The sequence below is a fragment of the Anarrhichthys ocellatus genome, unplaced genomic scaffold, assembly GCF_004355925.1.
Source record: "Anarrhichthys ocellatus isolate YVR2014 unplaced genomic scaffold, GSC_Weel_1.0 scaffold58, whole genome shotgun sequence".
NCBI classification, from domain to species: domain Eukaryota; kingdom Metazoa; phylum Chordata; class Actinopteri; order Perciformes; family Anarhichadidae; genus Anarrhichthys; species Anarrhichthys ocellatus.
In genome coordinates this window covers 1981614-1995822 of record NW_022280088.1, presented here as the reverse complement: position 1 = coordinate 1995822, position 14209 = coordinate 1981614, and the positions used below count along the sequence as shown (strand labels likewise).

Here is a 14209-nt window from a genome sequence, read left to right as displayed (position 1 = left end):
TTGCTTAAAGGTTGAGTCACAGTGACGGAGCATAACATTTCTTACCAGAAGACCAGTAGACATACATACTGTATCTACATATGGTATAGGTCCACTTCACGGAGGAATGCTGCCATGTTTCTACAGTAGCCCGGAATGGACAAACCAAACACTGGTTCTAAACAGGGTCATTAGAGTTTTTGCGTCTGGAGATCTAAATGCTTGGTACTATAGACGGTATATAGGGCCCAATGATCCCTAAGTAGATAAAAATCATGTAATCTCACATTATGGGCAATTACCAAGAGACTTACTCCAAACAGTATTGATCACAGAAGAGAAGTAATGGCCACTTAATTTTGATGTAATTTACTGATTCACTGATTGTTCACTCACACATTTGATAGCACATGTGCTTTCATTTCTACCCTGCAGTCAAACACCTTGACTCATTTTGGAGTGATGTTTTTTTGCCATCTTTGCCTGAGGATAAGAAACATTAACTGAGCCAGATGGCAAACTATTTTTATCAGAGAATGCCCCAAATTTTAAGAAGATTCACTGTGAGCACTGTTACTGTTTTTTTGATGGATTCTGGGTTGTGTAATGGGCAGTAGTAATGGATGTTTGACATCCGTGGGATGTTAAAGTATCCATCCTGATGAGCAGCTTGCCTTATTTCATGAGCTTGAACCATTTTAAACATTTTATGTCCCCATTTTCTGTCTGCAGTGATGGTCTGAACCTTTAAGTGATTAATTTGGCTTTGTCAAGGTCAGATGTCTGAATTGTCTTGTTAAGTTCGCCTGACTGCATTGCTTAGACAGTAAAGACGCATGCTGCTTATAAGGACACAAACACAAAGAAAGCTTCTGGGAATTGTAAAAGTCCCATATGGAGACAGGCATTAAAAGGAAAGTTCTGTAAGGGGGATGTGGGATATTGGGCCGAGTGGTTATTCAGATATAAAAAGGTTTCTCTGAATGTGAGAAGTAGTACATTACACAAACAATTATTATCAATAGATATACAAAAAATATTAAAGAACAATTAGGATAATTGATTAACTGTCAGTCTGTATCAAGCAAAAAAATTAAAATTAAAAAGTGATCGTTCCAGCTTCTCAAATGTGAGTAGCTGCTTTGTCTTGTTGTTTATTGTGTTGTTCTTTGAGTTTTGAACTCTTGCTTGGACCAAAAAAGTAACGTAAGACATCACCTTGGTCTCTGAGATAATGGTAGGCATTTTTCATGGGCATTTACTGAATAAATGATTCATGGATTAATCCAAAAATGAACAACAAACAAGGGGTCGCTCATAGTGAGGAACCTACAGAGAATTTGTGCCCAAATTTGCAGCTCCCCTCAGCTTTACTGAGATTTATAGTGAATTTCAGCTCATTGTTAGCTGTCTACCTTCACTCTGACTGCTCTCATAGAGTTGCTTTCAGCAAGCAAAGATGTGATAAACCCAATGTACACTACCCGCTCAGCACCAAACGGCAGACAGACACAGTAAGCGACTAACTGGTAGACGTAGTAAAGTATAATGTCAGCTAAAAAGACAGATATTTCCTTCAGGAGTTTGTAGAGACCAGAAACGGAGCTAAAAGGGGGATGAATATTGAATTAAAATTTGCCATGTGGATACAAACGCATACATGACACAACTTGTTTCTGCTGCCTCCAAGTGGCTAAAAATAATCAGTTATTGCAGGTTGAAAGAATCAACAGAGTTGTATGAGGACAGAGGTGGCTTTGAATTTCCGTGTTTTTTCATCGTGTCACTGAGGTAGAACATGTTGCATTGACATTTTTTGGTTTAACTTGGACATACACCAAGTCAAGGCCAGTTCCCACCAATGCAGAGACTGCTCATACTGAACATTAGGGAATGCTTGTATAATTCATAATCCAAGCTTAAATGTATTGAGTTAATATAATCTGACAAACCACATCTGAACATTTAGGATCACCAGACCGTACGCATGGCCGTCATCATTTTTTCAGATGACACTGAACAAAATCACTGCAGGGAATGCTAGAAACATACAGTGTGCCTCCAGGCTGCAACCAACTACTAACACTGTCTGAATTCCTGGTTTGTTTGCCTCAGTATCTGAGTAACACACGGCCCCTTAAAATGACGGGAACTTGGCCCTGCTGTGCCTGCAGCGGTATAAATATACAGCTGCTCTCTCACCCTCTATTCCTCTTCTCTCCCTCTCCCTCCATGTGCGTTGGTATTGTGTATTTAACTCTGTCACCAAGCCTCATCGTGTGTAGTCTCAAAACGGACAGAACGGCATGTAAGAGAGATTTTTTTCGTTTTTTTTAAAGTGTCTTGCAGCAACCGTTTAAGCTGAACATGTACGTTGTTTTCACTACAAGCTAGGTTCAGCAGTTCTGTAATTTCCCCCTTGATGAGACAGAGCATACCCCCGAATTTAAAGAATGTCCCATTGATATTGCCCTTCCCCTCTCTGCCTTCAGGGAAGTCGCCCAGATTGACCAGTTCCTTCAGGAGACGGCGGCACGTGAAGCCAATGCCAAGGTGCGGCTGCAGCAGTTCATCGAGGAGCTGCTGGACCGAGCGGATCGAGCCGAAAAACAGCTGCAGATCATCAGCAGCTGTGGCACCACACCGAACGGCAGCCTGGGACGCTGCAGCCTCCAGGCCTCAAAGGGCAATGGACGCCAGGTGAGGAAATCATGCATTAACATGTGTCTTCTGCAAAATGCACCGTGAGATCAGATTTCAGATTAGGCTTGACTGAATTGATGACATTCAAGACATTTCCTGTTTTAACACTCTCCAGGCAACAAATCATAATACAATATATGATTTACAAATAGATACTGATCACATTGAACTGCACAATAATATAGACTGCAATTTAAAAATGCGCTTTTCAAATCATATGAGCTGTTTTAGATTTAATTTTGTGGCCATTTGAATTGTTATAATAAATTAGACAACCTGACTTTTATTTCATAACACTGTGATTCTGTTATATGTATTTGTAATTTTTGTTTTGCCACCAACGACTCCCCACAATGCTACTCCCAGCTCTCTGACAGTCCTTGACAGAGCTGTTGGATAGTGCATTAGCATTTGATTATATTGAGTAATGTCTCTGTAATGCACCACGGGTCGAAGACGTAATAGACTTTGAGATGACCGAGACGACAAGTCTATTCTTCTTTATAGTGCTGAAGTACAGTAACTGTCCAGTACTCTCCCATGTTTTCATACATCAGCAGGTGAAATTCAGTAAACTAAAATCACCTCAAAATCTACAAGAAGAGAGTGTGTTTGTAAATATTTTTTTGTAAATTGAACAAAGGCACAACACAAAGAATTTGCATCAATAGTTTTTTGTAATCAAATTACTCAAGTTTCTTGAGTAATCGTCTCAGCCCTAGTTGATAGCATTGCGGTCAGTGATCTGTGCAGGCTTTAGGCAAGTACCCCAAAATTGCATTACATCTCTTTATAAACCTGACTTTAGTTTGTGCACAAGACCTGTCATGTTAAAACAGTTAAGAACACCTAAGCAGAAGCACACTATTATATGTTGCTTTACATGTAAGATTTCCCTTAGTTGGAACTAAGGGGCCTAACCCAAACAGCCCCAGACAAAAGGTACATTTGTACGTATCTACAGCATTTTGTTTTGTAATGTGTTGCTCATCCGTTATAGGATCATAATGTTTAGACTTATGGTTGTAACGGAGTGAAATTAGGGGCTCAAATCTCTGTCTGCTTTGCATTAAGCATCAGTAGAAATACTGAAGCTCTGCAGCAGACAACATGCTGACCAGAGAGCATTAAAAGATTCCTCGTGCTCCGGAAACTTGACATCAGCCCTTTGCCCTCAGGCTCTCTACAGCGTCCATTGTGGCATTTCCCCCCTCTTCTTTTGTCTTATTACACGATGATGAAAATGTGAAAGCAGTTCTTAAAAATGTCACTTATTCAAATTATCCGACACCTCTTGAAAATGGGGCGACCTGTTTCATTGCACTGATCTGTTTGCTGCCATGGAAACCAGTTCTTGCTCTGGTTTGAGGTTCCAACATGATTTTGAATCAGAAGTAATGTTTCACATGTCTGCCTGAGAGAAATGAGAGAACATTAACCTGTTGCAAAGACGTCTGAAAGAAGTTTAATGGCATTTTTCTAGCAACCACGATTTAGTCGGATACATTTTAAAATGAAATGTACTTTTTTTTCTCAACCATCCGAACTGTGATTGACCCAAAACACTGCTGCTTATATTTAGACGTCCTCTCTTTGGATTTAGACATCCGTCAGTTTACTGTGGGACTGTGAATAATCAAGATGACAAGTACAAGTGTGGAGACACAAACTAGTTGGCACCTTGTTACTCTGTCAAGGGAAAGCCCGGAGATGTCACCCAACCACCCTCACAACCTCAGTCTCCGTCTCTCTGTCACGACATCAGCGAGGTCGCCCTTATCTCCTAGGAGACAGGTTTTTAGAGCCACAGAGGTATTTTAGGACTGACAGCGAGAGAAGCGATGGATGGCTTGTTTCCTGCTCACTCTCTCATTCTACTCAAGCTGAATCTAATGCTTTCTTCACAGGAAGTGGAAGGTGGCGATAGCTTTGATTTGATCGTAGTATTTTATAAGCTTCTGGGCATTTAACAGAGAGACAACAAAGAGGGAGAAATAGAGAACTACTCCAGTTTAAGACCAAACTTAGGTCACCAGATTGGAGTTTTAGCCTCTGCTGAATGGATTGGGTTCCATCCATTTCTGGGAGATTTGTCCCTGTTGTGCTTTTACTACAAGCTGGCCAGGAATGAGAGCCACGGATGGTGTTTGGCTGTTTCCTCCATGGTCCATTTTCACTGGCACTAGGCCAGAAACAAGCTGTGTGAGTAGAAGCAGAGAAAAAGAGAGAGAGAGGGAGTGACAGTGTCTGTGTTTGTGCACATTATCCCTCTGTGGCACGTCGCTAGTCTGGTACGCACAGTTCCACAATACTTCACGCACACACAAAACACTACACACTACATACTTCAATGCACAGGCACAGGAGTGACTAGGAGGATTTTGCTCTCAGGCAAATAGAGAGAGTGAGAGTCAGGCTGCACACTCACCATCAAATACACTTAAATAAAGCTCACCTGCCTTCAGAGCCACAGCCAAATGTTTGTGTAATGGGAAAGAAGCAGAAGGTTTTTGTGTTGCTAGAGTAAGGATTGGTCAGTCAGTCAATCTGTCCATCCAATCATTTTGACAAGAGCAAAATGTCTGGACTACTAGATTGCCATGAAGGATTTTCATGGATATTCATGATCCCCAGTGGATGATTCCTAATGACTTTGGTGACCCCCTGTAGCATCACTATTTGGCAAAATAAAATCACTTTTATGTTTGGTATAACATTTATTGAGCAGATTCATGCTCCACAAAGGGTGAACCCTTTTACATTTTAGACAGTCCACAGCCCTTCCTGTACCTCCACCTTAAGGACAATTTGTCAACTTTGGACACAAGATTGATATGTGGGGGAGGGGCCAGTTGAAAAGGATTTTGATGGAATTTGTTCTGGTCATTCATGGTCCTAAATGGTCCATTTGTTTTTGTTTTTTCAAATATTTTATTGCAGGACATACTTCCTAGAATGTTTATATATTTGATAACGAAAAGATAATAATGGTATTAAAGTAGAATAAATAAAAAATGAAAGACAATAATTACAATAAAAAGAGAAAGAATAAAAAGAAATTGTTACATTTCATAAAAGAAGAACAAAAGTAGGCTAGTATGACAGTACGCAAACATATACACATGTATACACATGCACACATACACATACAAAGTGGGAAAAATAACTCTTAAAACTCTCCAGGGCTGAATCATTCAATATTGTTTGATTGTGAGCATCATATTTTATCAATTTATTCCATTATTTCAAATATTTGTATTCTTGATTTCTGATTCTTTAGGTTATTTTTTTCCATTTCTAAAATGCTGTTTAATGGTGCTGTAGATCCAAACATTTAATTTTAAGAATGACTTGATGAAATGTACTCATTACGCTAATGCTCCACAGAAAATGAACCCATTCCATTACTTCTTGAGCTTTTCTTTTGTGCCACCCTGAGGAGGAAATGATCACAATGATCTCAACAAGCTATCAAGCTGTCATCTACGACTGATCATCATTTATTCTTATTGTGTTGGGAAAGGGTTTGTCCTTTTGATGTTCTTGATTTTATCCTGATGCTGTCACTAGTCATTATAATGCACATGCTCAAATCTGTAAACTGAAGTGAGATCAAACTGTGCTACTGAACCATACAGAAAATGTCTTTAATATAAAGATCACTTGTGCTGTTTATTTCAGTTTTGATTATTTGTTCGAGCTGAGCTGTAGAGAAGCTTCCCACGATAACAGCAGAAGGCTACTTTTGGATTTTATTGACTGATTGATTTGATTGTCTTTATAAAGCAGTCTTTATTTCTATTGTAGAGCTGACTAACTGTGGCAACTGCTTTAAAATGAAATACTGTTTCTCTCATGATAAAGTTTGAAGTGTATTGTTTTGTATTATATTTTAGAAATGCAAACACCTGTATATGTCATGTAACTTGTAATTTCCACACTTATCTGAAAGTTTATGGTACAGCCATAATATCAACGCTACCATGCGCTCTCCAGGAGCTTACTAAGGAATACACGTAAGCCAGGGGAATGTCTAAGGAAGCTTACGGCTGCTGTGTAATTATTACTGATGGCACTTTTCTTTCTGCATGTTTGTGTCTCTCCAGAGAAACTCCAGCAACTCTGGGAGCACAAGAGGCATGTACCAAGTGTCGGACCGACGTTCGTCCCCCAGCACAGGGTAAGTCAGCACACTGCTCCTATTGCACATTTACACATGATTTGACACCTCTGAAATGTAATGCATCCGAACACCGCTGTGCCATGAAGGGGTTTAATGGTACAACTGTAGACCCTCACTAGGAAACATTATATTTCTCAGGAAGACAATATCTCTGTCTATCAATCTGTCTGGATTGATAGTAGTAGTCTGGTAAAAAAGCAGGTCCAGCTGGAGATTGTGTGGCTCTTGGCTGACAATTGAATTTGGTGCACCTCCTCTTTCTTACCTTGTGAGAGCTGATGTAGTGAAACACAGCCTGTCAGTTGTGTAGAAATATAACAGAACCCCTGGAGCCGCAGAGCTTTTAACCACCATCGACTGTGCTCGCTGCCCCTGGCCTTCGGGGTACAACATGTCAGTCCTGTGTATAAATGTTTGCAAGTACGGCAGTTGCAGTTACAGTAACTCAGAAAAACAATGGAAACTGTGGAAGTGCCATGGATATAACCTGTTTGACTTGTGGCTCTTTGTATGTTTTTTATTATTCCCAGATTAGTTGAAATAAAAAAAATACAGAACACAATTATTACATCACTAGATGATGAATCTATTCTTCGATTGACAGAAAAATTATTTTTGCTAATATTCAATAACAATTGTTACGTTTTTTTATCAGCTTCCATTCAATTCCAAACAGCATATCTCATTTCTTCCAATGAATTTTGAGCCTTTTTATATTTTCTCTCGGATGCTAATTGGCATTCTGGATACACCCCCTGAAATCATTAATTAATCTAATCATGAGCTTCTCATGATTGGGATCATGCCATTACATCTTGCTATTGATTTAATGTTGACAAAACATTTAAGCAGTTTTTATCAGGTTACTGCTTTACAACCAGCTCATTAAACTGCAATGAACCACAGTTGTGTCATTGACCCAGTTTAGATGGTTGAAACCATAAACACGCAGCTCTGTTTTGATTTTACATAATGTAAATTCACATTTGTTGCATGACATGCATCTCATCTTCTGTGCATCCTTTCCCCCCGCAAGAGCTGATAAGGGCTACCTGCAGTATCATCTGTGAATATCTTTAATTTCTATTGATTGAAAATTATGCATGCAGGAAGCTTCCACTCTTCATATAATGCTGAGAGAAAGAGGAGGACGCACTGAGAAGGCAGAAATGGAAAAAAGAAAAAGTGTCCTACTTTTTGAGAGCCTGATGTTTGTAACTGCTCGTTACTTGTCTTTGCTGGTGGGTTATTTTAAGTATTGTAGCAAGTACGTATGTACAAAAGATGCCCTTATAGATCCTCTGAAAAGCAGCTGGTACCTATTTGTGGTTTATTTTGGTTTCAGAATTGCTTCCAGTACTGTCAAATGAATTGATACCAATGATACAGTTTTCCTCAGTGGACCTTTAAGGGTGATACTCTGTGCTGAAGGAACTGAAGTCTCAGACACTAATAATCAGAGGGATCAAGTGAAACAGGTCACCAAAGGATTTAGAAAATATGTTTTACTTTTTCTAAATTAAAAATAGTACTAGCAGACCACTTCAAACACCCACATTTGGCTTGTTGGTTAAAAGCAGAGCTGATGGTGCATCATGAATAGATGAAAGAAATACATCCACATTTTGTGAAATACACTGATTTGCTTTCTTGCCAATGGTGAGATGAGAAGATCAATACCACTCTCATTTGTTTGTTTAATATAATGTAGAGCTTGCAATTTTCTGTCCAATTCGGCCCGACCGCACCTGCTGGGTTCGGGTTGGGTCAGGCTATAATATATAATGCCATCGGGCTCGGGCCCAAAACTGCTGCCGTGTTTCGGGCTCGGGTTGGGCTAACGAGGTTCATGTAGGGTCAGGCCTGATTTTTTTGGGGCCCTAATATGAAGCGATGGATGGCAGCCGGTTAGCTTGGTTTACAGCATTTCCATATTGATTATTACAGATTTTTTTTTTTTTTTACTATTTGAGTATCCTATTTAAAATCCAGATTCTTCTCTTTTTCTGCAGAGCATCAGGGCGGATCAAGTCCGTCTCACAGGGCTCTGGAGGTTACGACAGTGACAGCGTGGAGATGCATCCCATGGAGGACTGTCCCGAGGCTCAGTACTATCACACGCAGTGCCGGCTGGGTGAGGGGGGTTACGAGCGCTCCCCAGGATGTGGAGGATCGAGGAACTGGGGTCTTCGTAAACAGGCTATCCAGAACTGGCAACGGCGACCTTACAGAAACAGCACCGAAGGCGAGGAAGGAGATGTGTCCGACGTGGGCTCCCGGACCACCGAGTCTGAGGTGGAGATGTGGGAACACGAGAGGAGAGCTGTGGCTGAAGTCCAGCAGTCTGCCCCTCCCTATCCTCACCATGGCAGGGCAGGATATCGCCCTAACACAGGTAGTAACTTCTCTCTGGGAAGTTCTTTATTTTTAGAAATATACACACTGTCAAACACTCTCCAATCAAACATCCAGACACATGGGAGCCAGGATTCATAGAACAAAGGCCTTAAAATGACTCCCATAAGAGCAGTGACTGATGGGGATCTAGATCAGGTTGAGATGTAGTCGCTGTAATGTTGCTGGAGCTGGGTCACTGACCAAAGCTCATTCTAACTGAGTGTGGATCAGCCATGAGCATATAATGTAAACATTGAGAAAAGAGGCCCCATATCTGCTGCAGTGTGTCGACTCAACAATGTAAACATTTCAAGAGAAATGACTTCAACTCTGAAGTAACTTTCTCAAACACCAGCATAAATGTTTTTGGAGTTAAAAAAAAAAAATCAAAATCACAAGTCTAAGGACAGAGACTGTAGTGTGCTTTACAGCCCTCTGATATAAATGAACTTGAGTTAACTTAACTAGCTACAAAGCCAGTTGGTAACATTACAACACTGCAAGGAATTTTTAACTGGTTATGAAAAAGTCTCAGTTTCATGCTGATTCCTCTATATGTAAACGAGACCATCAGCGAGACGACTATTTTTATAGTTATTCTTAATGCCTGTCATTGGGTCAGATTCCCCGCGAAATCAGACGAAACAATTAACGGCATGCAGGTGCACCAGAAGTCCTTCAGCTCAGACTGCAGCCGGTCCTCTGTCAGCTACCAGCCCACTGCGGACAGACCCAGATCCGGCTTAGTTGCCGCCTTCGACATGCAATTTCAGCTCCAGTGGAAGGTGGGAAGCTCCACGCCCGGCAGCAGCTGCTTCTCCTTGGGGCCAGGAGCAGAGCTTCGCCTCGCTACTCCGCCTGTTCTCGCAGCGAGCCAACACTGACACCATGCTGCTGGAGGCCCAGGCTGTATTGGTGGGCCCGCTGCAGGGAATGGAGGCACGGGAGAACTAGAACCAGGACAGACCCCGCTGCAGTAAAACTAGAGGTTTTCTCCGGTGTTCCGTAACACTACTGCTTTTGTCCACAAGGGCCGCCAAAAGTCAAACAAAATAAAAGTTCCTTGCGGTAGCTTTAAAAAGCAAGAGAGCACTCTGATATGTGATTTTTTTTTTTTATAATTTTGTGACAAATAACCAAAATGTGTCCAAATTGCCGGCGCATTGATCAGAAAACTAAAAACAAAGTATTTCATTTGTTCAACATTGCATAAAAAAGCAGTTTCAAGCTAATACTAACCAACAAGAAAGGGAATAGTACATTTCATTTGAACAACTCAACACTATTTTATTTACCACCACTAGATGAGTAAACCAAGTCATACATTGCTGTTGCTGATATACAATTCCTTTGTATGTTTGTGTCTTTGGTAGAACATTTTTGTATTGGCGAGAGTGCTATTTGCCTGTTGTACCATCTCAGTTCCTTCTCTCTAAGCTTTGCTTCTACAAGTGAGCCGCCAAGTCAGACGGCCAATCATGCTCAGTTCTTCAGATCCACCACAGATTGTGCATCTCTCTGTTAACTTCCCGCGCTGCCAAAATCCTTAAACTCATTGCTGCCCTCCATTTTCCTTCACCTGCTGTTGGGTTTCTTCTAAATATCAGTCGGACTGATGCAGTCTGGGAAAGAGTGAAACTGGGCCAACCCAGAGCCCTATGACAAATTGGTAGAAACTGCCATGACTGCCCCATGAACTCAAAGGTTTTTTCTCACGTAACACTCAACATGTTACTGGCATTCCTCTGCACTGGCGTAGTTCTCCTTATTTGGAGAGTCTCTGCCAGGTTCTATCAGATGGTATGTATCTACAAGCACACCGTTTTCTCTCAGCATGTAACGCACAGCTCGGCTTTTTTAGTGCATTTGGCAGTCTTGAGCGTGGGTGGTGTGAGTGTGAGTGTGAGAGAGAAAGAAAGAAAGAAAGAGGAAGAGAGAGCGAGAGTGTAAGTATTGGTTCATAGCCCTGATGGTTTTGAGCAGACGCCTTCCAAGGCCAAAGATGAAATGAGTCATCTAGGAGCAATCTTGCTTGGAGGAATAAGACAGACTTGGATTGGGCACATGGTATTAGCCAATAGATAGCAATAGAGACAGGAAAAAAATTATGTAATCTCATTGAGTGTCTTGTTGAAGGTTGGCGCCACCATGTGACAGAATGAATTTTAAACATTGTTTATTTGTTCTGTTTATTTGTTCATTTCTGGTCTACAGTAATAAAAGTAAGCTATAGACCATCTCTCCAAGCTTGCAGGTCAGTTTATTCTGTCTTTTTTTTACGTGTACACACTCATATAATGGTAATCCTAATCAGGTCTATTTGTTCCAGTTGTTCAGTATCAAAATCAGCTGTTACAAAGTACTTGACAAAAAGCAAGAAAAGCTGAGATGTAGCAATATTCCTAAAATGGTAGAGACAAGATTGGATGGCTTTGCTTATGTGGAATTCATAACTGAGGATGAAGTCAAACATCACCACTGGCTTTCTGATAGAACTGACATGTTTAGACAGTGGACCAAGTGAAGACTGGATTTGTCAGTGTAGCTATTCGGGGACAATAATAAGGATTTGAACTTCGTGTTCAGCCTTTAATTTTGTATCAGAATATACTGAAACCTTAAAAATATGCTAACTTTCTACTTCCAAAGCCGTCCGGTATTTAATATTGTAATAAATCTTTGAAAATGTTGTCCAAATTCAACGCAGCAGTAACGGCCAAAACTTGTGCGGACCACCGCATTAAAGGGGGTTGAAAGCCTTTATCTTCCCACAGGTCGGTCTGATGCGGTCTACAAGCCATGCCGCCATGAAAAGAGCCCGTCCAGATCCAACGAGGTGATCAGTCCAGAGATCCTGAAGATGCGCGCAGCTCTCTTCTGTATCTTCACCTACCTGGATACTAAAACCCTGCTGAGAGCTGCTGAGGTCTGCCGAGACTGGAAGTTTGTGGCTCGTCACCCAGCTGTGTGGACCAGAGTGCTGCTAGAGAACGCTCGCATTTCTTCCAAGGTGCATAGTGAACATGTACTGTGTGCAGACTCTAAGTCAGTAGCATTTATCAAAGCAATAACATGTTGTGCATCATCTTTGCTGTGCATAATGAAGATCTTCACTGATCTACGAATATTCTTGCTTTAGTTCCTGAGCACGTTGTCTCAGTGGTGCACTCAGACGCACTCCCTCATCCTGCAAAACCTCAAACCAAGACAGCGGAGCAAGAAGGAAACCAAGGAGGAGTATGTTAAAAGCACACGGTAAGACACATATACATAGACACAGGAAATTACACCTGAACACAGTTTCCAAAAAAAAAAACACTTTTGGGTTACTTATTACTGCATTGTGAATTATTTTTGCTTTGATAAGTTAATTGCTTTGCAAACTAATGAAATGAGTGATGTACTAAATGACTCCTTAAACAGTGATTGGTGAGAGGAGGCTAACAAAAAACATAAGTGATTGAGTGCTGATGTGTTTGTGCTGTTGGATTTCAATCTGCATGTAAAATATCAGTTCTAATTTCCTGAAAGAAGACGGGAGTATAAATTTAATTTGAGCAGAAAAAGTGAAGATGCTTATGTCTAAATGTTTTGTGTGAAGGTGACAGAGTGCCATTGCAGCTCGAATCTGCTCTGACGAAACAGACATGCTGCTTCCTGTGTCGCTGCAAACACTGGAGGAACATTTTGTTTTGTGCTATAAATGGTAGAAGTGCTGTTCTGAAGGACAGGAGAATTACTTCCTCTGTCTCTGTCTTTTTCTGTTGACCTTCCCTCATGTTCCCGTCTAAGTGGCTGTCTGGAGGAAGGTCTGGAGGCGTTGTTAAAGGCCACAGGAAGCAACCTTCTGATACTGAAGATTTCACACTGCCCCAACCTGCTGACCGATCGCTCTCTTTGGCTGGCCAGCTGCTACTGCCGAGCTCTGCAGGCTGTAACCTACAGGTAGACCCAGGTCCCATCTCTGCACAAATATTACAGTTCAAACCTCAGTGACTTTGCTTGAATGAGACAAAAAGACTATACTCAGTATTGTGCTGTTGACATGTGTGTGATCGAAACACAATTTGTGTGACATTACACTTATTGTGTTGCAGAAGTGCCACAGATCCAGTTGGCCAGGAGGTAATCTGGGCCCTTGGAGCAGGTTGTAGAGACATCATCTCCCTACAGGTGGCGCCATTACATCCATGGTAATAGACAAAGAATTATACTTACTTTTGATTAATACCAAGTACTCTATCTGTCCTGATATCAGTGCTTAATAAATGTATGACCATGGACTGTATTTTGTCTCTTTTAGTCAACAACCGGCTCGTTTCAGTAACCGATGCCTGCAGACGATTGGAAGATGCTGGCCACACCTCCGTGCTCTTGGTGTGGGCGGGGCTGGATGTGGCATTCAGGGGCTGGCCTCGCTTGGTAAATATGATTTATAAAACTACCATTCAGTTTGGAGTTTAATCACTTTCAGTGATTTTAGCTACAACACTTAATGAAGTACTCAAACGTCCTCACTCTGCTTTTTAAATCATGACCACAATCTAACATACAGAAACAGAAAGGGGACAGAGATGATTAAACAATATTATTGTCATACCTGGATGTAAATGTATTCCTGTGTTCTTTATTTGCATTTTAAGCACTACTGGTTGAGACTTAAAACAAGCCTTTATGCACGACTGTAACCTTTGCTGTTTTCTATTATCTCGACACTCCCCTATCTCCTTATCTCTGTATTTCCTTACCTCCATTCACCCCCTTCAACCTCCCACCACCACCAGCGAGGAACTGCATGCGCCTCCAGGTGCTGGAGTTGGATCATGTGAGTGAAATCAACCAGGAGGTGGCAGCAGAGGTTTGCAGAGAGGGTTTGAAAGGTCTGGAGATGCTGGTGCTCACTTCCACACCAGTCACCCCCAAAGCCCTGCTCCACTTCAACAGTGA

At 41.3% G+C, this 14209-nt stretch overlaps 1 protein-coding gene across 2 annotated transcripts in view; it reads left to right on the top strand.

Moving 5' to 3' along the window:
• fbxo41 (F-box protein 41) overlaps positions 1–14209 on the top strand; it is a 41822-nt gene that overhangs the window by 23205 nt on the left and 4408 nt on the right. Inside the window, exons 4-12 of one of the 2 annotated variants that reach the window (XM_031871387.1) lie at positions 2472–2679; positions 6789–6862; positions 8878–9260; positions 12037–12272; positions 12402–12517; positions 13055–13207; positions 13363–13455; positions 13566–13684; positions 14047–14205. In XM_031871387.1, coding sequence (XP_031727247.1) covers positions 2472–2679; positions 6789–6862; positions 8878–9260; positions 12037–12272; positions 12402–12517; positions 13055–13207; positions 13363–13455; positions 13566–13684; positions 14047–14205 — 1541 coding nt within the window. Of the gene's footprint in view, positions 1–2471; positions 2680–6788; positions 6863–8877; positions 9261–12036; positions 12273–12401; positions 12518–13054; positions 13208–13359; positions 13456–13565; positions 13685–14046; positions 14206–14209 lie in introns of both variants that reach the window. The other variant, XM_031871386.1, reaches the window with a different exon arrangement.